At 40.2% G+C, this 25553-nt stretch overlaps 1 protein-coding gene across 3 annotated transcripts in view; it reads left to right on the top strand.

The window, feature by feature from the left end:
* Positions 1 to 2903: 2903 nt before the first annotated feature.
* LOC123762252 (ornithine decarboxylase) overlaps positions 2904 to 25553 on the top strand; it is a 31582-nt gene continuing 8932 nt past the window's right edge. The window contains exons 1-5 of one of the 3 annotated variants that reach the window (XM_045748648.2): positions 2904 to 3051; positions 17473 to 17615; positions 18890 to 19082; positions 19339 to 19435; positions 19630 to 19706. In XM_045748648.2, the coding sequence (XP_045604604.1) occupies positions 18990 to 19082; positions 19339 to 19435; positions 19630 to 19706 (267 nt within the window). In that variant the 5' untranslated portion in view covers positions 2904 to 3051; positions 17473 to 17615; positions 18890 to 18989. Of the gene's footprint in view, positions 3052 to 14409; positions 14943 to 17442; positions 17616 to 18889; positions 19083 to 19338; positions 19436 to 19629; positions 19707 to 25553 lie in introns of those variants that run through there. The other 2 variants (XM_069324685.1, XM_045748646.2) reach the window with 2 other exon arrangements.

The following is a 25553-nucleotide window of genomic DNA, read 5'->3' as shown; positions in this document are numbered from 1 at the left end:
AAATAAATCCCTTGGCTTATGATAAGGTTTTATTCATTTATGATAAATATTAGATAACTGGAGTTCCGCAATTACTTTTATTTATCAACTGTTCAGGATATCATCATATAACGTCTGGTTAGGACGTACTGCTCTCGATTGATGAAGATTAAGCCACCCAAGAGGTGGCACGGGCATGAATAGCCCGTAAATACTGCTCTTGTAATATTATTCAGGAGGGGTGGGGGAACTATCAAGTGAAAGCGCCAAGCCATTACGACTAAATAGCACTCTGAAGGGGTCAGGATACGGATTTGGGATGGAACGGGGGAAAGGAATGGTGCCCAATCTCTTGGGCGGTCGGGGATTGAACGCGGACCTGTAGGAAAGGAGACCGCCGCTCTACCGTCCAGTCCAAGTGGTTAAGCGTAATATTATTAAAACAACAATTTATGCATATAATAACAGCATTTCACACTAAAAATACTTGGATATATCGAAATTTGGTAGTGAATTCCAATCTAGGAATTTCCTATGACTAAACTGTACTTTTTAATTATTTGTATGTACCTACTACTTATTATTAAATTATTAAATACTTACTATAATAATTAAATTAATTATTTTATTTAATATTTAAATTAAACGATAAAATAATAGGTAATAATAAATCATTGTGTAAGGGGGGACAGGCAGCCAGTGTGTATATACACATGTTAGGCTTATACCAAGGTGCCCCAAAGGTGCCAAATTAAAGACTGGGTGCTGCCCGGGCGGGCCAAAGGGCTGCTGGCGGCCCTGGCCAGGCTGAACTTCAGCGCCCTTATAATCACCATTGTTTAATGATCTTCACAGGGAGAAACAACTGTAAATATAGGAATAATTTATTACAACATACTCGGTAAAGAAAACAGCTCGGAAACTAAGGAAATAAAGCTGCCGAAAAAACATTAAAGTCCATTTCAAGTTCAAGTATGTTTATTGACGGTTCGTTCATGCTAAGCTTGCAGTTACACAACTGGTCGGGGTCCGCTTACACAACCGGTCGGGGTTCGGGGTGCACAACTACCACTCACTGGTTGAATAGGGGATGCTTAATGAACTATCCACCTCTGGCGGCAAAAAATCAATATATATATATATGTCGTACCTAGTAGCCAGAACTCACTTCTCAGCCTACTATGCAAGGCCCGATTTGCCTAGTAAGCCAAGTTTTCATGAATTAATGTTTTTTCGTCTACCTAACCTACCTAACCTAACCTAACCTAGCTTTTTTTGGCTACCTAACCTAACCTTACCTATATATATATAGGTTAGGTTAGGTTAGGTAGGGTTGGTTAGGTTCGGTCATATATCTACGTTAATTTTAACTCCAATAAAAAAAATTAACCTCATACATAGTGAAAAGGGTAGCTTTATCATTTCATAAGAAAAAAATTATAGTAAATATATTAATTCAGGAAAACTTGGCTTATTAGGCAAATCGGGCCTTGAATAGTAGGCTGAGAAGTGAGTTCTGGCTACTAGGTACGATATATATATATATATATATATATATATATATATATATATATATATATATATATATGTCGTACCTAATAGCCAGAACGCACTTCTCAGCCTACTATGCAAGGCCCGATTTGCCTAATAAGCCAAGTTTTCATGAATTAATTGTTTTTCGACTACCTAACCTACCTAACCTAACCTAACCTAACTTTTTCGGCTACCTAACCTAACCTAACCTTTAAAGATAGGTTAGGTTAGGTTAGGTAGGGTTGGTTAGGTTCGGTCATATATCTACGTTAATTTTAACTCCAATAAAAAAAAATTGACCTCATACATAATGAAATGGGTAGCTTTATCATTTCATAAGAAAAAAATTAGAGAAAATATATTAATTCATGAAAACTTGGATTATTAGGCAAATCGGGCCTTGCATAGTAGGCTGAGAAGTGCGTTCTGGCTACTAGGTACGACATATATATATATATATATATATATATATATATATATATATATATATATATATATATATATATGTCGTACCTAATAGCCAGAACGCACTTCTCAGCCTACTATGCAAGGCCCGATTTGCCTAATAAGCCAAGTTTTCATGAATTAATGTTTTTTAGACTACCTAACCTACCTAACCTAACCTAACCTACCTTTTTCGGCAACCTAACCCAACCTAACCTATGAAAATAGGTTAGGTTAGGTTAGGTAGGGTTGGTTAGGTTCGGTCATATATCTACGTTAATTTTAACTACAATAAAAAAAAATTGACCTCATACATAATGAAATGGGTAGCTTTATCATTTCATAAGAAAAAAATTAGAAAAAATATATTAATTCAGGAAAACTTGGCTTATTAGGCAAATCGGGCCTTGAATAGTAGGCCAAAAAGTGAGTTCTGGCTACTAGGTACGACATATATATATATATATATATATATATATATATATATATATATATATATATATATATATATATATATATATATATATATATATATATATATAATATGTGTATGTGCAGAAATAATATTAATAAAACAATTAACATCGTGTAGTGTACTCTATGTATCAAAATATATTACTTTAAAACCCATATTATTCACTAAAAAAAAAATTGGGCTACTCTTATTACAAATTCGCTACTTTTTGACCGTCAGCTCGCTACTTTCCGCAATTTGGATCTGGCAACCCTGGGCTATGGAGATGGAGGCCCTCAGGTGAACACTTCCAGGTGTTCAAACTGCGCGCGGCACCTGCAGCATCACTATGATTTAAACAAAAATATCAAATAAGACGGGGTTTATATTAATTGTAATTTAGATATTTAGATATTAAATATTTCCGGTTGTTTGTGTTGGTACAGTGTGAAGAGAGTAGTAAGATATGTGAGCAGGGAGCCTTGAGGTAGGATGGAGGCCAGTGTGTTGTCGGCCGCCACAACACACGGTGTAGGTGTGCTTATTCCTCAGTGCCACCCCATGTGCAACCTTCTATGTTCCCAAGGGCCAAATCAACCTCCAAAATTTATTCATTAAGAAGGCCCCGGTCGTCAGTCCAGGTAACTGTGACGATGCTTGTGTGTCTGGAAGTATATCTAGTCACTCTTAGCCCCCGGTCAGGTCTAACTCTCCCAACTTTTAACTCCTCGGTCACGGGCATACTTGACACAAAACACTAGTTATTTTATCATATAAAGCCTTTTTAAGGTAAAACTGTCGAAGTTAATGTTTAAAAGGTAATAAGTCTCATGATCTGATTAGTGTTATGTGGATTTTGTTTGTTTATTCATTTATATTCAAGAATGTAGAATGGTGGTGGGAGTAAATACGGTACAGTCTTGCATAGCTACTTGATGGCTGCACAGATCATGCAAGCACTATGCTTAATTAATATTGATTAAAAACCTGACCAGGTTTTGGTTTGTTTTGACTTGGTCTCTGAAGAGGACTGTTTAGTGTACAAGGGTTCAAACTATGGCCAAATTAGGTCCAGGGGGAAATGTTTTGTACAGTATAAGGGATGAAAACTTTAGTGTACCATCTACATTATCATCAGCCCTCTGCTATACAGTACTTGTTATGTACAGTATTAAATCTTGACATATAGTGTGTGTACAATGTGCAGAGCTTTACAATATTATACTGTATATGAATTAATTATATACTTTAAGTGTGCCCATGTTCTATATTGTATTGCATTGGAAAGGGTGAAAGTGAACTTATTTATTTAAAATTTTTAATACTAAATTACAGTAACTTAAAATTAAAGTTCACTTTTATCTTTTCCAGTGCTATACAATATAAAACAGGGCACACTTCAGTAATACAGTACTGTAATGTAATCTATGTCATAGTAATTAAACATAAAAATAATAATTTTTATTTGAAAGGTACAATGGGTTGGTGAAATTACATAAAACTGGTGTTTTTACATTCATGCAAAGCCATAACATGCATAGCATTTTGGGCAGGTTCTTAACCTGACATATCAGGTAAGATGAAAAGGTACGTTGTAGCAAGGTTTTATATCAACAGATAACTACAATGTAAGTTAACAGAGGTGATTACACTGGTAAGGATATATGTCTTCAGTACTAATATTGGGGAAGTTGGTAGTACAGTATACAGTGAGAGTTTGAAGCACAAGGTAGGATGAAACTAGGTACTTTTTTTTATTTTACTTTTGAACATGGGATGGGTTGGACAATTTTTTAATTCATCCGGGAGTGAGTTCCAAAGACTGGGCCTTTTTATTTGCATGGAGTGTTTGCAAAGTTCACAGAGCTTAATCAGCTTGAGAGGGAGAAATGTTTTATGTATTTATTGTGTATACTGTTTATAAAATTACAATGTGTTTGATAATAGTATTTTTATAATTTGTAACTTCACTGTACAGTACTGTTAACTTGAATAAAGTGATGGATATAGGCATGTTTCTGCGAAGATATTGTGTATAGTGTCTTTTCAAACTGTATCTGATTTGCATATGATATCAAAATAACATAGTTAAAGAGTTTATATCTAACCCACACATCTGAAAATGACACAAATTGATGATGGTCCAGGACGGACTAAAATGTTGTCGCTTCTTCATTTTCAGATGGGTGGGTTGGATATGTAGCTGATGTGGTCATGGTCATATTTCCCAGGTTAAACAATGGTAATCTGGGCAATTTGTGAAGTCACAATTGACTATCGATTTAAATACTGTACAGTAGTTGCAATTTTAAATCATTGCTGAAAGTTATAAAAATATTGTGCATTGAATGAATTGGGAAGAACATTGATAATCTAAAATTCAGCAGCCTCAGGTGTGGATGGAATTTAATTCAAAGTTGTAAAGGAACTGGCAGATGAACTATGCCTACCACTAAAACCCCTTTTCAGAAAATCTCTGGGCCAAAAGATAGTTCCTCCAGGTTGGAAATATTGTATGCAAATGTCACCCTTCTATTAAAAAAAAGGCAGAAAGAGCTCGGCAGAAAACTACCATTCGATCAGTTTGACATGGGGGGGCCTGTGGCTGAATGGACATCGCTTGGGATTTGTAATCCTAGGGTCCGGGTTCGATCCCCGGTGATGGCGGAAATCAAATGGGCAGAGTTTCTTTCGCTCTGATGCCTCTGTTACCGAGCAGTAAATAGGTTATCAACAATCAACTAGGTATCGACCAGGTTCCAGAGAGTTAGACAGCTGTTATGGGCTGCTTCCTGGGTGTGTGTGTGTGTGTGTGTGTGTGTGAGGGGGTAGGGGAAATTAAAAAGTAGATTGACAGTTGAGAGGTGGACCGAAAGAGCAGAGCTTGACCCCCACAAACACAATTAGGTGAATAAATCGCTCGTCTGCAACTCTTGGAGAGAATCCCAAGTGAGGGGAATCGCTCACCATCTCGGTGAACAATCTTGCAAACTCGATGCAACATGGGTTTGTTAAAAATAGATCCTACCTTACAAACCTGCTCACATTTTGGGGGGAGGGACCTCTGACAAGCTGCCGGCTTCCAGTCCTTCTTCAAGGCCACTAATGTTAATGGCCCTCGAGTCAATTCAAGAATTATAATATAGGTACCTGTATAGTACAGTGGCATCTGAAATTCTGGATCATGGGGTTTAGAAACCTGAACTAAATATACTTCCATACCAAGAATTGTCGATGGCTACAGGGCTAACATCACTGCAAACCAGACATGACAGGGCTGAGCTCATTAAAACTTAAATATTTTAACAATTTGGAGGATATTGATGCAGGCAACGTTTTCAAAAGAACAGATGTATCATGAAAAAGGAGCAATGGATTTAATCTTAACAAGCCACAGTATTGTATGGGACAAAATGGGAGAAGTTTTTCATCCATAATTATGAACTGCCTATCTGTTAAAGCTGTAAATGCCAAAACACTGCTGCATGTTAAGATCCAAACAGACAATATCATCAGAACAAATGGTGGAGGGAGGCAGAACCTTGACAAGCCACTGGCTTCCTGTCCTTGTCGAGGCCAGTAGACGAGGTAAACCAATCTGGATTTGCATGAAATCCATTTCTTGTTTTTCCCATTTGGCTATTACAAAATTTCCATATTTTTCTTTATAGCAAGTTCAAGGTTTAAATATAAAGGCTAAAGGTTACTATACTGCAATAGGTTAATATATGCAGTACTGGTCTACATAATTACATTTGAACAAAGAGGGTTTGACTTTTTAGGAAAATGTTGGTTTACTGTTAGTTCCACAGATAACTGCATGGGTTCAACAGATGAACTATACTTGGTTCATGTAACAACTTCAACTGATCCACGACTGAACTGCAATCAACTTGACATGGTTTGAGCAACACTTGCTGAGTTTGAACAATACTAATTGAGAACACAATGTGATCTTCTGCAATCTTTTACTGCAAGATGGTTATGCTTGCAAGAGTCCACACACATTTACAATTGTACCTACCTTATTCCCATGTAAGATCCTGAAAAAGTACTTGGAAAATTCTGTCTCTAATTACAATGCAACAACTTGTGGGAAAACTTGTAGGAATAATAAACTTGTACTTGTCCTTTTTATTGTATTAATGATCCCTTTAATGCTAAGCTAGTGTCTACGATATTGCAAATGAGCTTGGTTTCAAGTTTTCACCCGTTACTATTACCAGTAGTGTATCTTAAGTATTCTTTATAATTGCTTTTAATGGCTTACCCACTTCTTTGGTCTGGGGTTTATTCAGCACTGTCTTGACCTTGATTTGCTGTTGTATTGTAGTACAGATTTTAACCTTCAGTGATGGTTCCATCTTGCAATCAACAGTGTTTCGGTTTGTATTAGGAAGCAAATAATCTAATGTCTGCCCATATCCCTTGATGGAAGTCAGCTTGTATATAGAGCTAAACTCTTTGGGTGTTAATCTTATGCTTGCTTGTCATGGGCATTGCACGTTAAATATTCATGTGATGACTACATAAAGACCCTTATCTTACTCATCTTGTTGCATGCTTTCTGGGTGCAGGTAAACCTTACTCAAATTACTCCTTCCTAGTATTGTACTGTCAAAACTTATGGATACCCACAGTATTTGCCAGTTTTAACTTTGACATTGTCATCTTGATGTTTGGCATCATATTAGCTTGTCCTGGCACAGTAGCCCTTTATTCTTCCTCCATCCTAAAGCTAGTATGCATAATGGTGTTTTTGCAATGATCCATCAGAATCCCATTCATGCTTGTACTGCACTCCAATCAGTACCCTTTCATGAGAACCCAATGTGATATTTTACAATCTTTTACTGTAAGATGGGTATGCTTGCAAGAGTCTTCACACATTTACAATTGTCCCTACCTTATTTCCTTGTAAGATCCTGATTATTCAAGTTTGTAGGGTGAAGTTGCCTATCTCCAGTTGTCAGCAATGATAAAAACCTATAGCACCTGAACCAGTGCATAGAACAAAATTGGCAAATTTTATATATCTAAAATATTGACACATGAAATGCATCTAATATAAACTTGTTAGAATAAATATTACAACTATTTCCATGATACAGCGCATGATTCTCACAATGTGTTTTTTTTATAAAATTTTAGGTGTTAAGTTTTATTTAAGAAACAAAATGCCTCAGAAGTCTTGCCTGGTATCTTTTGGCTCCAGGGCCCAAACATTTGGAAGACAAAATGATGCATTGTAACTGAAACAACTTCTCGAACACTGGCTCGTGGAGCAGGTGACCAGGCCCCACGAGCCAGTGATGGGAAGACAGGGCTCGGTAGCCCCAGCTACACTAAACCCAGCCCAGGCTTCATCTTTTGGTTAACCTGTCTGATTCTGTTCCCCCTCCCACTTCTTTAGCAGGGTTAAATCCCAAGTGGCAACTACCATATCACCTTAAATGACTTTATTTTTAGCTAGAATTGCATCTTTTACCCCCCTCCCCTGCTTAATGGGAAAGAGCAGCATGGTAATCATAATTGAACACACAATATTCCCTCAACCACTGTTGTGTCCCGTGAGCTGTTTGTTCCCGGTACATGGATGAACTATTTTGATATGATGACCATACCTGCCCTGATGATTGACATATATGCAAGCACCTTGTTGACTCTGGGGTACCTATGTTACCTTTAACCCCACCCGGATTGGCACGTGTCATTGTAGCCCCTTCTAAAGAGGCAATTAATTGCCTATCGTCTTTTTCAGGCCTCCAAAAATGTCCAATTAAATGTTGGTATCAGCACAGTCTTGACTATTATGAGGATATTAAATATATCCTTGACTCCCAGGTTATTCTATGCTCCATGCTGACAATGCATTATCTGTGGAAATATGGACATGATTCATTGAAGTGCAATAGTGTGATGCCCCTTTGTCCCTTATATAGTGACCCTGGCCATTCTAGGAGTGTGTTTTCTTCTCCCCTAAGCAAGCTGCATCAACTGTAGTGTTGCCCACTCTGCCTTCCAACACCCAAGCATGCACTATAAATTTGAACAAGGTATCCTCAACTTCCAAACCATTGCAATTACATATCCTCCTGAGGTGGGGGAGGGCAAAAGGTGATCAAGTAACTTTCAATCAACATGTTGATGTTGATTCAATATTGATAAGGGCTGTAATGTCTGTTTTAACACTGGACAGTAGGAGTCTGATATTTGGAATAGCCAATCCTTTGTAAAGAGGATCATGGGGGGAGGGGTCAACCCAAACCACCCTATAACACTCGGCATACAATCGCAAATAATCCTGCAAAGTTTGATGAGGCTAGCCCTAAGCATCTGGCCTCTAATCTTGAACATTTATATACTCTCTCTTATAGATATACTGTACTGTAGATAATTACACTTAAGATTTTAACAATTTGCTAAAATCTAGACTTTGACATAACACTTCAGATACACCAACTTTGTGAAGGGAGTGCATAGGGGCCAAACCTGTTCAAGGAAAGCATGGGGGTCACCCTCTCTCCCTCTATGACACACTATGGCTTCTAACTTTGGATAAACATCGTTATAGATATACAGTAGAAGTTTTTAAGGATGTAAAAAAGTAGCTTTTGCAGTTCTTGATTCAAAAAAATTTCATACAATGTATATTAACTTATTGCACTATCTATCACCCAATTAACTTATCTCTCATCTTAAAAGTCGGCACTACATTAGCAACAATCCATGACTGGAACTCTGCAAAAGACTAATGATTTATTAAATATACAAGACAAGGGCAAAGTGCTTCCTTACATTATTTAAGCACACTAACAAACTCTTTGACCCCCTTTGTTTGGGAATTTGTCTGCTTTAATTTTTGTTTCTAACGTCCTCCCTGGTTACTACCAGTAAATTTATCTTCACTACCTACAAAGGTTTGTTAAGCTGCAGTCATAATGTTAAATTCTTTAGTAAATACAAAGTACTACTAAAAAGTTAAAATGCTACTTGTAGCATTATAATAATTGTAACTAATAATAACCAATTACTTGTTGGTTATTATTAGTTGCCAGACTTGTTAAATTTGTTAATGGCCCAGTATTTTCCTCCATCTTTGAAGTATCTGGAAAAATCCTTTGATTTGTCTTTACCTACCTACAGTAGGTATTTCATAGTTTTACTGTCCTTACTTTTTAACATCATTGTTCTAGATAAACTTTCCCAAATGTTAATCAATTTGGGTATTTTATTTGCCTTGTTAGATGTCTAAAATCCTATCTACTGTACCTATGTTGGTTCCTTAGCATGTAGTTTCAGGATGCAATGGACTAATTCTTAAAAAAAATCCAGCATTTAGTGTTTTATTGAACCAGATTTGACAAATTATTCACCAATAGCACAACTGACCTACCACAAGGAGGGGTCGGGAAACTTCGTTGGTAATCTACAGTATTTGTTAAAATTGTATTACCCCTCTGGTTCATTAGTTTTGAATAGAAACAATACTAGTGGCTTTCAAAAATTTTCACAACTAGTTTGATATAAAATAGCGCAAATTTATACTTTTATTTATTTTATCTTTCATTAACCCCCCCCCCCCCCCCCCCCAATTTTAATTTTTGCCCATTTGGATTAATTTACCCCTTTCCCCGCTCCATTTGGTCACCATTTGGTCCGGGAGACATCTCCCGTCACGCAGGGTGCAGTCGCGCCTCCACAGATCTCCAGTATCAGCTCTTGATACTGGTAATGGCTCAAAAGGGCCACCACTTACGGGCTATTCATGCCCGTGCCACCTCTTGGGTGGCTTAATCTTTATCAATCAATCAATCCTTTCCCCGACCCGGCTTTCCCGGATTTGATTATTTCATCCCATGTATATGCTTTTTTGCTTCCATTTTGTCGAAATTTGTTGGCCTGCATGTATCTCTTATTATTTGATTATTTGCTTAGAATTAAATGAAATTAATAATGTGTGGGGCTCAAGTTTGATATCTTTGACACTACATTTGACATTTTCTGGCATTGCTTCTACTCCTCATCTAATGTGTGAAATAATTTAAATAAAATATTCGGCTAATAGTTCCTCGTTTTCTACTTTTTTTTATCCACGTTTCGTTAGTGCAATAATATCTAAGTGTTGCCGTGCACACAACAGCACTTCTATCGTATATTTTGTTTCTGATGCTCCCATTGTTCTGATGAGAATTACACTGAAGATGAGCGCAGGCATTAGCTGGCATATGATTAATGAACTATAAAACTTTCAGTGCCAATCGGCAAGATTGCCAATTAGTGTGTTTCCGGAAAACTATATTAGGTCTAGGGTAAAACTTCAGGATAGCTTTGTCATTTAGCCTGAAAAACGATTATTAGATGCCAGGCTCTACTCGCATATTCTTTAAAATAAATAAATAAATAAATATTAAATAAGCTCATCAATGACCAGGAACACATTTAGAGCAGTATAGTCTGGTTCTGACAGATCACACTTGGTGCCATGAACTTGTATTTTATTTCATTTATTTATTTATGTACAAGAAGGTACATTGGGGGTTAAGGGAGAACATAGGAATGTTGATTTTACAATCTTTTAAAGCCACTAGCACGCATAGCATTTCGGGCAACGAAATATAGTTGCATATAGTTATCACCACGGAGGCCTCGTAGGATGAACCACACGCTTTTCTAGATACGACGGAAAAGACTTTAAATATGATGAGTTACAGACTTGTTACATTTTAGGGACCCCTTTTAAAAAGTTTTACGTATACCTGACTATCTACCGCCAGTAAGTAACGTAATTTTCCTGGAGATTACCGACGGATGCTGGTCAGAATATACCGGTTGAGGATCGGCATAATTATTTTATAAGAAATAGAATCTAGTAATGTATATTATTCAATATTATATTTTTTATAGCAGGGGTGGTTCTCCGTAACTGTGAAACTGTCATCGCCTCCTTTGACATAGTTTGTCAAAGGTGGCAATGACAAACCAATACCAGGGAACTGAATACCGAACAGGAATTGTCAAGACTTGTTTCAATTTTGATTGCCTTTATAACAATTTAAAGTTTAATCTGTTATCTTGATTAGATAACTGCGATTGTATATGTAGTTTTGGGCGTTATGGTCGATCTAGTAGACTGCCGCCACAATAAGCTGTCGCATTCAGATAAGGAATGGACTAATAATGGGCTAGTAGTGAATATTCGGGTCATTGGTGTATGGTAACCAGTGAAAGTACGCCTTCCTCACAAGTCTTAGAATCCCGTCCTATCTTAATGGGATGTAACATTTTAGTCTAGAAAAAAATTGGTTGTAGTCATATCTCCATTTAGTCAGCTTAGTCATCACAGGCTCTCGTCAACATGACAATATCTATCTAATCTTCGAGTATCGATTTCACAAAACAATTAAAACCAGTTTAATCTTTGTGTCGTAAGTTAACCCGTAAATTGTCTGCTTCAATTTGTTAATAGGTCCACCTGGTGTACATTGCGTTACCAAATATGGACATATGTTTAAACTTGAGTATTGTTACCTAGCAGTAAATATGTACCTGGGAGTTAGACAACTGCTACGGGCTGTTTCCTGGGGATGGAGGTCTGGTCGAGGACCGGGCCGCGGGAACACTAAGCCCCCCAAATGATCTCAAGATAATCTCAAGATTGTATCCCGAAACACAAAAATCCACTAAATTAGATAACGTTTTTCATAATTATTTTAAATCTTTCATTTTTTGTTTTTTTCCTAAAAGCTCTTGAGTATTCCTAGAGTGGGGTCTCTCCACATGTCTGGCTCTAAGATCTGAGAACATTTTTACCACCAAATCATCGAGAGTAATAAACCTAACCCGACTCGACTAATTTGTGCAATGGCCCCACTATCAGGATAATGAGAATTACTAAGATAAACCATTGGATTAGTTGAAATTGTAAGAGCTAACTATAGGTACACTTTAAACGTAAATTTGTCATTGCATTAAACTAGTAAAATTGGAAACGCAGGTAGGACTTAAGAACCGACGGATGTCATGCTAAAAATTTAATTAAAAACTATATAAATGTTTGCACATTTATAAATGCATTTACATTAACAATGAATTAATCAAAGCACGTGGAGTTAATTACCATCTTGGACTGCCTTTGAGCAGCAATATACATAAAATTGCAAAAATTGCAATAAAATTTATTAGACCCGAGACTGTGAAATTCACTCTAGTTATTCCATCTATCATACTATTAAGCAGGAAGGACCACATAACTACGGGTCATCCAATACTAGAGGTATCCGGCTGCATCCGGGTCTCTTCTCGTCCCTTCGAAATTCGACTCTAATCCAGCCTAGCTAGCCCCAGGCCGGGCTCGGAGAGTAGAACTCTCGAAACCCTCTCCAGATATTTTCCAGGGTATGCTCCCCCGCTCATCCTTCTCTTCTCTTTTCTTCTCTGAAAGTTATGAAAAAGCTGTGGTTTAGTCTCCGTGGTGTAGTGGTAAGACACTCGCCTGGCGTTCCGCGAGCGCTATGTCATGGGTTCGTATCCTGGCCGGGGAGGATTTACTGGGCGCAATTCCTTAACTGTAGCCTCTGTTTAACGCAACAGTAAAATGCGTACTTGGATGAAAAAACGATTCTTCGCGGCGGGGATCGTATTCCAGGGACTTGCCCGAAACGCTACGCGTACTAGTGGCTGTACAAGAATGTAACAACTCTTGTATATATCTCAAAAAAAAAAAAAAAAAAAAAAAAAATAGCATTTTTTAAAGCATTTCACCTGGGTCGACCAGGGGGTAGCTCATGACACTACCCTACCCCCACATACGCTTCGTATATGAAAGATGGGTGAGGCTATCCCTAAAGCGTCTCACACACACACACACACACACACACACAAACAGTAATCTTATTTTATAGAAATTAAAGTTAACAGACTAATACATAACTATTGCTACGCTTAGCCTCGGCTACAAGTACATCTGGGAGTTTGCATCACTTGTTGAAGCAGATCTGAATAAATGTCAATTGTCAACTATTCACACATTACGTCACTATGTGATTGAATGTGAACAAATTCCAGAATTCAGACAATTCGATTGCAAATGTTTAAGGAATGTGTAGGTACTTCATTCAGTGGTGCATGATTAGTAAATGTGCCACTGGCTCAGCATAGATGTAAATTGCTCGGCTTAGAGACTTGCACATTAAACTGTGTAACTACCGTATCTGGTTGTAACGCTTATAGCTAAATTAATTTGGGAATTAGGTCCTAATCCCATTAAGTACCTCTGTAACCTTTTTCCATTATCGCCATGGTACGCGTACGGTATGGGAGTGTATAATAAAAATATTGTTCACTTACAGTGCATTATTTACTTATAAACGAACGTCATATTGTGTAATATATACACTGTATAAATTTAGATTTAGAGCTATTTGTCGGTGATTCATAAATTTACAGGATGTGTTTCTATGGTGCATAATAAATAAATTTAAATAGAGGCTGGAGTGGACAAGTGTTACAGCCATAGAAACAAAATAATTTGGATTGGTATTAGTGGTGAGAACGAAGGTAGAGTGGCGACTGGCGGGACCAAAGAGCTGATGAACCACTCCAACAAGCACAATTAGAAGTGTTGACACAGCTAGGTTAGATTAGGTTATCTTTGTTGGTTTTTGTCCGCGGTTTGTTCACACTTGTTAGTTCCACACACATGGGTATCGATAGAACCGATGACGTAGATATTGTTGGTCAGTAGGCCTATAGTGGTCATATAAAGTAGGCCGTATCCAGAAGCAATAGCAGGATGGAAGGTCCTGCGCCAGTTTGCGCCAGTATGGTGTATTGATTACTTGGAAGGATGGGTTGCCGAGTAAAGTTTTCTGAGTAAACATAATTTTGGTTTGAATTAACCCGCAAGCAGTCTTAGTATATGGGTTTAATAAATTGTAAATGTATATTTATATGTTTTTGCTAGTGTATGTGGAAGAAGACGGGTAAAAAAGGCAATTGTAAATATTGAGGTGAGGCAACTGCTGGTTGGTCGGCGAGTCGGGAGCTGCTCCACACATGCTCATTCACTCGCCTCCCGCCGCCCTCGCCAGTCATAGTGGTTCCCTTGTGCTTGAAGCTTTTACCGTAGCTACACCACACTTGTTTTAGTGTTAGTGCTACTAGCCCAAGTGGTCCTCAGGTCGTGTGGTACGGGCTCACCCCCCCTTGTGTGTGGTGGGGGGTACCCAGATCCACACTGGTTGAGGCTGACATCAAATGTCATAACGTCTGCTGGGTTGATCACTGTCTCGTTGGCATCAAACTGCACCAGGTTTCTCGAGAGCAGATACAAACTCCGGGTATTTCTTGCGCTCAGAAGCCAAAAACATTCTCGTATTGAAGACTTGCTAAGTGGAAGTGTTTGAAGCAATAATATTACCAGCCATGGAACTGGAGAAGTTGATCTGTTCCATTATCTACTGACGGTTATTGGGGAAGCACGCATACCCTGTATGGCGTGTTCATGATATTTGGTCAACTAACATACTAGGTCAGTATTTGGTGTGCTTGTATTATTGTAAGGTCTTTCCACGTTGGCCTGTTTTAGTGCCATAATGAAAAATAATAATTATAAATCGGTATTAGTGCTTACTTGGATAATTTCACATTATTATTCACATTTCATGTTCAAGCCGTCTTGCCAAATGTATTTTAATTAATGTATTTCTAAACCTAACCTAAAACATAACATAAAGCCTAATACAGCCTAACGTTGGCTAATACATCATAATTATATGATGGTTTGGCAACTGGGGAAATTTAGCTGTTAACTTAATCGTGTAATTTGACTGGCTGTTATTTAATGGGTCTAATACTGTACTCTACTTGTTTATTTTATAAAGCCACTAACTTGTACAGTGTTTCAGGCATAAATTTAGAAAGTTGTGCCCTACACCCATTCTATGGGGGGGGGGTTAGTGGGAAAAGGCTCGAGGCCCTTTATTTTCATGGCATTAATTTTTTATATTTTTGTAATCTTGGAATTTCAAAAGAATGATTTCTGCTTGTCTTTGGGTTTTGTAACCTTCGGTGTTTAAGGGAAACATTTGTATTGCACTTCAGAGTTTGAAGGTTACTAAACAAATGCTTGTACACATAAGCAATTTGTTTAGTGCATGTATAGCAGGTTTGACTATTTAAATACTGTATGGGTGCTGCATGCTGTCTTGGATCACTTTATTTAAAGTGCTGATTTGTCAAGGCAGATATGTAATATTGAATTTTAGAGTACTATATACATTTTTATATTGGTATTTAAAAAAATATGAAAGACGTGTGTGGAAATTGAAGTTAAGGTTTTTGTCAATGTGAATGTCAAAAAGTTTCCATTCTTTGCCCTCAATTTGGATATTGTTCATTATTTCAATTTGATATTTCTAAATATGCAAAACTTTTCTTGTTAAGGGGCGAGTTTCAGTTGTTGGCCATGTGTAGATATTTTCAATCGATATTCAACTTCAATCAATATGTCAATTAGAGTAAGTGGGTTTGCATTTGAGAATATAGGTACTGTAATTTAGAAAGTAATATTGTATTGGTTAAAGATGGTGCATGGCATTTGGTAGGTCATAGACATAAACAAAAAGTGGTGGACCACATGTGGTACCCTGTGGAATGCCAGTATTAATTGGCATTGTGGGTGAAGTAGCATAATTCACAATTTGTATGCATCATAGAGGCGAGATTCAGTGTACTGAAAGTGATATTTTTTCATCTTGCAAAATAATTATCTGGAGAAAGCATTAAACCTGACTCAGTAGGGATGCAATTTGGCAAGGTTCTGATAAAAGGCATAACTAAGTTAACAAAGACCTACTGGATTCTCACTTTTTTATGTATGCATGTGTGAACATGGATGGGGTTTTGGGAGTTCTACTCAAAGCCCAACCTGGGGCTAGGCTTGATTTGTGCGAGCTGGTCTAACATGCTGTTGCTTGGAGTGTCCTGCAGGCCCACAGCCCAGTTGGTCCAGCACTTCTTGAAAACTATCATTTTCTGTGTTCACCTTTGTTCCGGCAATATTTCTTACAGTTGCTGGAAGTATGTTGGACAGCTGTGAACCTCTGATGTTCAGTGTTCTCTGCCCATGTCAAAATAATTAAGGTTATTTGCTCTAAACCAGTTCTAGTCTGCTTTTTCTTGCATAATTTACTCCAGTACAGTGTGTTGTTTACTGTATAGATTTAGGATCTGGCCCTCCTATATTTTCCATGTGTGTTATTTGATCTCTCTCATCTCCTTTCTGGGGAGTACATTTTGAGAGCTTGGAGACAATCTAAAAAATTTAATGCTTAGTCTGTGTGATGTATATAGTGTCTGTATTCCCTCTTATTTTGGCAATCTCTTCTTCTCTGAAGGCTCCCCCAAACTAATTTGATTTTAATATTCAAGGTACTGTAGCATGGTGTGTGTGTGTGACATGTTAGTGGCATTTTAAATTGATTTAGAGATACTGTACTGTATGTACTTGGTTTTTGGTGCCCAGTTAGTAAATGGACTGATTTTGGTTCTGGTTTACCATGTTTGTTATATATATTTATCTTGTGTTGACGAAACCACACACTAGAAAGTGAAAGGATGACGACGTTTTGGTCCTTCCTGGACCATTCTAAAGTAGATTGAGTGGTCCAGGACGGACCGAAACGTCATCGTCCCTTTACTTTCTAGTGCTTAGTTTGGTCGGTATTTCAACCACGTTATTGTGACTAGTCTGTTTATCTTGTGTAAACTTAGTTTAAAGACAATATATCTGCCTAATAAAATTATTGAATTAACTTTTTTAAATAAAAACTTACTCTTACAACAAAGGTATAATGCTTGGTGTTGGTTTGACATTTTTTAAATTATAATATTTTCAAACTGAGCAGAGGCTGTGTGCTGCTTCAACTGTAGAGATTTGTAGTCTGTGGGGAAAAGCCTCCAAAATATAACAGTACATTTGCTTGCCACTGTGTTTTTGGGCAGTCTAAAGGTTAATGTCTCAATTACAGTACTGTATTACCAAGACTATTTTTCCTTAGGGACGATACTCGGGATCCCGTCTGGACCAGTGCACCTTCACTCTGTACGGGAGCAACTGGAGATTTACACTTAACGGTTTGCCGCCGTGGTACTGAGGTCCACTTCTTGCCTCCATTCTGAGGCTCAGCAGGCCGTAACAAAGGTAAAGAATGCAGACAGATTAGGTTATGAAAGCAGTAATTAGACTTTTCAATTTGCTGCTAGAAATTAACTTGCATATGGCCATTGTAGGCTAATTTTATGAAGTCCCAGAAATTATTTTTGTTTTATAAAAGTCAGGAATTGGCCATTTATCATAAATATCTAGACCTATATTACATATACAGAATGCATTTGTCATTTTTTTATTTACAACTTAGATTTTATATTTTGGTGTTGGCATTTTATTAATAGATTGGCATGGGCTAGGTAAGAATTCCTATACCATTTTTCTTAATTAGGAACACCTATACCTTGTAATTGGTTCTTGTTTTTTTTAGATTCAGCTATGTTGAATTAAAGTTCCGAGTAGCACAGGTTATGGTGAGCCCGAAGTGCACTTGTTTGTACTGTAATTGATTTACATGTACAGTACTTTATTTTGCATGATCTGATATTTTTTTTCAAAACCTCTTATTTCTAATATGAAATACTGTACAGTACTATAAATATAAAAAAAATGCATGCCTTTCATGGAAACATTGTAATCAGCACCTCTATTATATAACTTATAGAATACCTTCCTGAAGACGTCGGGTAACAATAAATTGGGGTCTATACTGTTGGCTGCAACAAGTTACACTATATTAAAAAAAATATTGGAAAAAAAATTAGCTTAACCTCTGAAAGTAAATCTATCAAAACTATTCCATCATAATCAAGGGGAAACTAGGAGCACTTGTACACGATTATCCCTAAATGACATGGTAAAGCTACCCTTTCTGCCTTCTCCTAATTATCCTTCCTTGCACTCTTGGGGTACTCCTTGTTCACTGCCATCTTGCAATTACTGTATGAACAATAAGACCTCCCTGAATCCTAAATTTAATTATGTATATACTATGCAGACAGATCATATAGTAATTAAGGATTATGAATGTTTTATATTGTGGCATAGGGATAGTCTTATCTGCTGTGATCAAAATCTATCTTTTCAAACATAATATTAGAGCTTTTTTTGGTGTACAGTACCGTACACAGGTTTTTACTGCATAGACAACAAGGGCATAAGGATTCGGAATATATTGCAGAACAATACTGAAAATGCTCTGTTCATCAGGGAATTTCATCTGGAATGGAAATTTACATGGTTAAGTGCACCATTGTGGTAAAGAACTAGATGGGCTAATGTATAGATGGTAGACGTATAAATATGAATCTTTTTATAAGCATAGTTAAAGTGGGTTTTATCAGTAACATAAGAATTCTTTTCAACAGGCTGATACACATTTCCGTGGAGGTTACAAGAACCACAAGAGAACTGCTGGTCTTATCTATTAAAGCATTTTAAAGAACAAATTTACTTCAACCTACAATAATGAAGCTGGAATGCAATTTCTTCAGCGGATCGACTCGCATCCTGAATGATGAGACTGTGATGGATGTCATTAAGGAGTTTGTTGGAGAGCCTGTGAGTTATTTGAAGTATACTCAAATTTGAATTTGTATAATAGTAGTGTATATAGTAAAATATTTTAATAGATTTCCCACCAAATGTTAATAAAAGTGGAATTTGATTATCTTAGATGGAATGATACTGTAAGAAAAGTGGAACTTAAAGAAAATGAGATTAAATTTGCCTTTTGTTTGACTGCCTAAATGTTTTGTTAAACTGCAAAGCTATAAATTTTATGTACACCAAATAATGAATTTTTTTTCTTTTATAGGGACAAGAGGACCCATTCTATATTTTGGACATTGGAGACATTGTACAAAAGATAAAGATTTGGAAACTAAAATTGCCACGTGTCGATCCCTTTTATGGTGCGTTTGTATATTTGACTTGTGGCTGGAGTAATTACATTAAGTGCACGCATTAATGTGTGTTATTTTTAGAGCATTAAAAATCTATAGGAAACTGAAAATTGTACATTCAGTGTTTGCTATTTATATATAGGAATATTTTTTCTGGTCTAGGGATAAAGCATGATACAAATAATTTTTATTTTCTTCAACAGCGGTTAAATGCAATGATAATCCCACTGTCTTGGAGCTTCTAGCAGCCTTAGGCATTGGATTTGATTGTGCATCAAAGGTAGGAATTGTGCCAGATTTGTCTTAAATTATTAAACATTTTATTCTGTACTTGGATATTCATTACTCATTAATTACCCTTTTCATTGGATTAACAAGGGAACAATAGTTACACAAATTAAATAATTGAACTAATCTATAGTCATCCACACTGTTTAGCATTAGAAGTAAACAAGCACTACTCGGTAATCTACAAACCCCAACACGTCAGTGTTTGGTGCTCTGTGAATTATACAGTGTGCAAACAAAAATATTGACTTCCTTGCAAACTGTTGCCATTCAGCATTCTTAATGACTTGAATATTATTAGTTTAATCACTGCTTCTCGCACTAGCTCGCCATGTTCCATAATTTTCTTGCCTCTACTTTTACACTCAAATGCTTACACTACCTTAACAAGTAGTCTAATTGACATATGATAAGCCCCACATTACAATAAAGTATGTTGATAATTTTCCTCAATGGTGCTTTTTATTATTTTGTATCTAGGATAATTACATTATTCTACCCATTCTCTTATCATTTTTCTTAGATTGCCAATTTCTTCTGTTCATATTGACTTTAAAGTTCATAACTCCATCTCGCATCCATATGCGCTTCTAAATTTAGTATAGTATACCTGTAGACACCTATTGTCATGTCTTCTAGAGCATATATATTCTTTTCATTACTTTTACTGGAACTGTTTAGCATTACCTTTGTTTTCTGGGCAGTTTTACTCTGCTAATCTTGCCTTGGAGCCACCAGATTTGAAAGTGTTCAGTAGTCCAGTGAGAGTACTGTAGGTCTGGTAGTTCTTTCATACATTTGGATCTTCTGTAACACTGTAACGTACTTTTACGTATACAAGTTTGGGTGACAAGACTGAGAGTTTAGTGGTTTGATTATTTAAGTCTTGGGTACAGGAGTTTTTTGTTGGAAATGTAATGTTGTGATAGCAGAGACGAAGCTTGGAGCAGAACTTGAATGTAGGGTGCGTAGCACTCGAATGCGGTTGGAAATAGAGCTTGAATGTGGGAAGAGCAGGAAGCTAAAGTACAGCCAGAATCAGGCTGTAGCTTCTTGAGGAGGAACTAGACTTGTATGTTACATTGTTGTTGATGAATGTCGATGAAATTGAAGATCCGCAGTGCTCTATCTCTTGAGCGTCTGTAACTGAACCACTATTAGACAGATGAATATCTGCTGTTGAAGGCTTATATAAGGCTTATATTGCACATTTCTGCCCCCTCCCCGCTCAGCTCGTTGTCGCCGTGTGGGGGCTTGGTGGGCGGCTGCCGGAGTGTGATGCTCCTTGGGACAGTCCTGTCCTTTTCTAGCCTTGTGCTCCTGCTGCCGTCCTCTCCAATTCTGCTGGGCATCTTTTCCTTTTCCTTCTGTTTCGTTTTTCTCCCCCCTCTTCTCCTATCTGCTTGCCGTTTCCTGCCGACCTTTTGCTCGTTCTGGTTCTTCCCTTGGACTTCTTCTATTTTGACGCCCGGGTGCTTGAGGAGGCATACTCTTGCACCCGTAGAACTGCAGTACCCGACGTCGAGAGCGAGGGGAACCTTTTATTGTCAATCCCCACTCCGTCACTGAACCCGATCTCGACGGACTGTCGGTTTCTTAAGGTGGCGTTTGTGGGGCGTATACTCACGACGCACCCCTAGGAGGCCCCGACAAGATCGGCGATAGCTTCTTGTTGGGTGTCCTGCCTCTAATTGTGGCTCCATGGTGGGTGTGGGGGCACATTCGTGAGTGAATTCTTCTTTCGTCAAGATGATTACCCCTGCTTCGGCTTCTTCTGGTTTACCTTCTCAGGCTCGTGGGGTGGGCGACCAAGCCCCCGAGTCGGTCCGTATTGGAAGACCGGGCTCTGTAGCCTCCGCTGCATTGGGCCCCGACCTTGCTCCTCCTTTGGCCTCTCTGACTCCTTCCCCTGGCTCCCCTCCCTCCTCTGTGGTTGGGTCGAGCCCCAAGCCCCCAGTGGTGACTACCTCGTCCCCTGGCGCGGCTCCTTCTCTCGTTGTTACTACTGCGCCTTTTAACCCCTCTCTCTCTGGGGGTTCTCACCGCCGTTCTCGTCACGGCCGCCCTCGCTCGATTCCTTCCAGTTCTGCTACCTATCAAGCCTTGTTTGGTCCCGCTTCGTGGGCCAAATATTTTGATCTCCTCCCTCTTGATTCTGCGCCTCCTGACGATTTCTCCCTTCATCGACATCTCATTGATTCCGTGGATGCCTCCATTACTTTTAACCCCACTCGTCTCGGTACGCGTGTCGTTGCTGCTCCTTCTCAGGATGCTGCTTCCCGCTTGGCTGCCTTATCCTGCCTTGGCGAGACCCCCGTTCGGGTCTCGAAGAACGTCCAGTTGAATGCCAGTGTTGGCACTATTTTGCTCCCGCCCCATGTTGCGACCGGTGTTCGGGACCTACGCGACTGCCACGACGATATTCGGCATATCCTCGCTGCCCAGGGCCATTCTATTCTCCAGGTGGACACGTTTACTCGTCCCCCTCGTGGTAGTCGCCGTCAACCCCTCCGGGTTGTGAAGATTACCTTTGATGGTAGGACCCTTCCACCCTCTGTCATTCTTGCTGGTGCCAGGTGCTCTGTCCAGGAGTACATTCCTTCTCCTCGGCTCTGCAACAAGTGCTGGAGGTTTGGGCATGGTGCCCTCCGCTGCTCCGGGACTGTCTCTCTCTGTCCTTTGTGTGGTGGCGAAGGTCACTCTAAGTCGGAGTGCGCTTCTCCCCAGGCTCGTTGCCTCAACTGCGGTGAGGCCCATCCTACCTTCTCCCGTGCGTGTGTCCATTACAAGCTTGAGGCAGCCGTCCTCAACTTGAAGCACCGGGAGCGTTTATCTTTTCCTGAGGCGAGGCGCCAGGTTCGCCGGCTCCCGCCTTATGCTAATATCTCTTATGCTCGCGTGTTGCGCTCTTCCTCTCCTCGTCCTTCCCGCCTTCCTCAGACTCACAACCGTTTCCAGGCCTTGGACCCTGATGCGCCCACTGCCCCCTCCTCTGTCCCTTTGGGTTCTCTCCCGAAGGATCCTCCTCCTGGTCCTCTGTCTGGGGTTCCCTTTCCTTCTACCCGGTCTGTCGTGTCTTCTGTGTCTCCTTCCTCGTCCCCCTCCGATCCTCCTTCCCATCCTCTTCCTCCATCTATCGGCTCTCCCCGCCGCCTGTCGGTGCGGGCGGATGTCCATCGCTCTCCTAACGGCCGTCGTGTGTGCTCTCGTTCGGCTTCTCCTGTTGAGACACTGGAATCCGTTGCCCGGTACGTAGTTGCTGGGACACCGGTCTCTTTAAGTCAGAAGCGTAAACCTGGCTCCTCTCCTTCCTCTTCCCCGGCGGGTAAGAAGGCTTCGCTTTCTTCCTCAGCTCCTCCTTCTGGCTCTGTTGCTCCTTCCACTCCCGTTTCAGTGCTTGCGCCCCCTGTTCCTGCTATGGAGGTTTCTTTGGCCCCTGCTTCCCTTTCGGTTGCTGCTCTTGCTGGGGTGCTCTCCTCTCTTTCTACTCCCCCTCTTCCTGCTGCTGTCCTTGACTGCTCCTCTCCGTTGTCTCCTCCTCCTCCTCCTCCGGACCCTGCCCGCCCACCTCTGATCTGTTCTCCCGTTTCCTTCCCTCCGTCTTTGCTCAGTTTACCCATGCCCCCTAACCCTGACTTTGCTGACCCTGATCCCGACCCTGATATTCTTTAACGTGCTCTGTTGGTCTTTCGCCTTTGTTTCTTCCTTGTTCTCTGTTTTTGTCCTTTCTCTTCTCGTCGTTGTCCATTCTTCAATGGAACGTTCGAGGTTATTACGCCAATTTCCTCGAACTCCAACTTCTGGTTTCGCGGTTTTCGCCCCTTTGTGTCTGTCTCCAGGAGCCGATGCTTGGTGCTCGTCCTGGTCGTTTTCGTGGCTATTCCTTTCTCTCCCCCCCCCCAGCCATTGCTGGGGCTTCTAATTCTTCTGCTCTCTTGATTCGGGCTGATGTTCCCTTTGTTCCTTTACTTTTTCCTTCGCCTCTCCATTGTTCTGCTGCTCGTATCTTTGTGGGGAAATGGTACACAGTTTGTTCCATTTATCTCCCCCCGAGTGTCCCGCTCTCTCTTCCTGATTTGAAACACCTCCTAGACTCCTTGCCGGAGCCTGTGCTCCTGCTGGGTGACTTCAATTGTCGTCATTCTCTTTGGGGTGACGTTCTGACGAATACCCGGGGTCGCCTCCTTGAGCCGTTTCTCCTCTCTTCTTCCCTGTCTCTTCTGAATTCTGGTGAGCCCACTCATTTGGACTCTCGAACTCGCACCCTTTCTTGTCTTGATCTTTCTCTCTGCTCTTCTTCTCTTTACTTAGATTTCACATGGCAGGTTCTTGATGACCTCCATGGAAGTGATCATTTCCCCATCCTTGTTTCCTTTTTCTCTTTTCGCCCTTCCCTCTCTTTCCCTAGATGGCAGTTTGCTAAGGCGGACTGGACCCTGTTTTCCCTCAGTGCTACTCTCTCTGACCTCTCCCTTCTGCCCCTCTCTCGCGCTCTCCTCCTTTTTCATGACACTGTCTTCGACGCTGCCCTCCGCTCTATTCCTCGCTCTTCCTCTCGGGGTCCACGGAAGTGCGTTCCCTGGTGGAATGCGGACTGTGCTCGGGCTGTCCGCTGTAAGCGTGCAGCCTGGAAGAAGCACCGCCGTAGGCAGACGACCGATTCTTTTCTTTTCTTTCGGAAAGCGAGTGCGGTGGCCCGTAGGGCCATCCGTACGGCTAAACGTGAATGTTGGGCTTCTTATGTCTCGACAATTACGTCCGAAACCCCTCTGGCCCAGATCTGGAAGCGTATCCGCAAGATAGCGGGTAAGTTCGTTCCCGATGTTTCACCGGTCCTTCACCTCCATGATACTCTTGTGGCGGACCCGTTGCAGGTCGCTTCCGAACTGGGTTCCCACTTTTCTTCTGTTAGCTCTGGTCTTCATCTTCCCCAATCTTTCCTTCTTCGTAAACCTGTCCTTGAGTCTCGTCCTTTAGATTTCTGCACTCATCTTCAGCTTCCCTATAATGATCCCTTCTCTCTCTCTGAACTTCGTTCTGCCCTGGCCCTCTGCGGTTCTACGGCGGCGGGCTCCGATGGTATTCATTATGAGATGCTTCGCCATCTCCCTCCGAGCACGTCTCAGTATTTACTGAGTCTGTATAATCGGATCTGGGAGTCGTCGTCAGTCCCTGAGGACTGGCTCGATGCCGTTGTCCTCCCTGTTCGCAAACCAGGGTCTCTGGGTACTTCCCCTAAGGACTTTCGCCCTATTGCTCTCACAAGTTGTGTCTGCAAACTCTTTGAACGTATGGTTAACGTTCGTCTGATGTGGTTCCTGGAACACCATCACCTCCTCTCCCCTTCTCAATTTGGTTTCCGCAAGTGCCGCAGCACGACAGATGTCCTGGTGAACTTGGAGGTCTATATACGTACTGCTTTTGCTGCGAAGACCTCCGTTGTTGCCGTCCTTTTTGACCTAGAAAAGGCTTACGACACCACTTGGCGTTATCATATCCTATCTCAACTTCATTCTTTTGGCCTTCGTGGTCATCTCCCTCTCTTTCTCCGCAGCTTCCTCTCTCGTCGTTCCTTTCGGGTGCGCCTTGGTACCGCTCTCTCTCCCCCTTTTCAGCAATACGAAGGTGTGCCCCAGGGTAGTGTTCTGAGCACTACTCTTTTTCTGGTTGCCCTCAATGGTCTTCTTTCCTCTCTTCCTTCTGGTGTCTTCTCCGCTCTCTATGTCGATGATCTTACCCTTTGTTGTCAGGGTGATGATTCGCCTCTCCTTCAACGCCGGCTTCAACTTGCGATTGATGCCGTGTCGTCTTGGGCCACAGGTCATGGCTTCAAGTTCTC

This window comes from Procambarus clarkii, chromosome 2 (assembly GCF_040958095.1).
Source record: "Procambarus clarkii isolate CNS0578487 chromosome 2, FALCON_Pclarkii_2.0, whole genome shotgun sequence".
NCBI classification, from domain to species: domain Eukaryota; kingdom Metazoa; phylum Arthropoda; class Malacostraca; order Decapoda; family Cambaridae; genus Procambarus; species Procambarus clarkii.
Note: the sequence above shows the minus strand (reverse complement) of the source record. Positions and strands in the feature narration are given on the sequence as shown.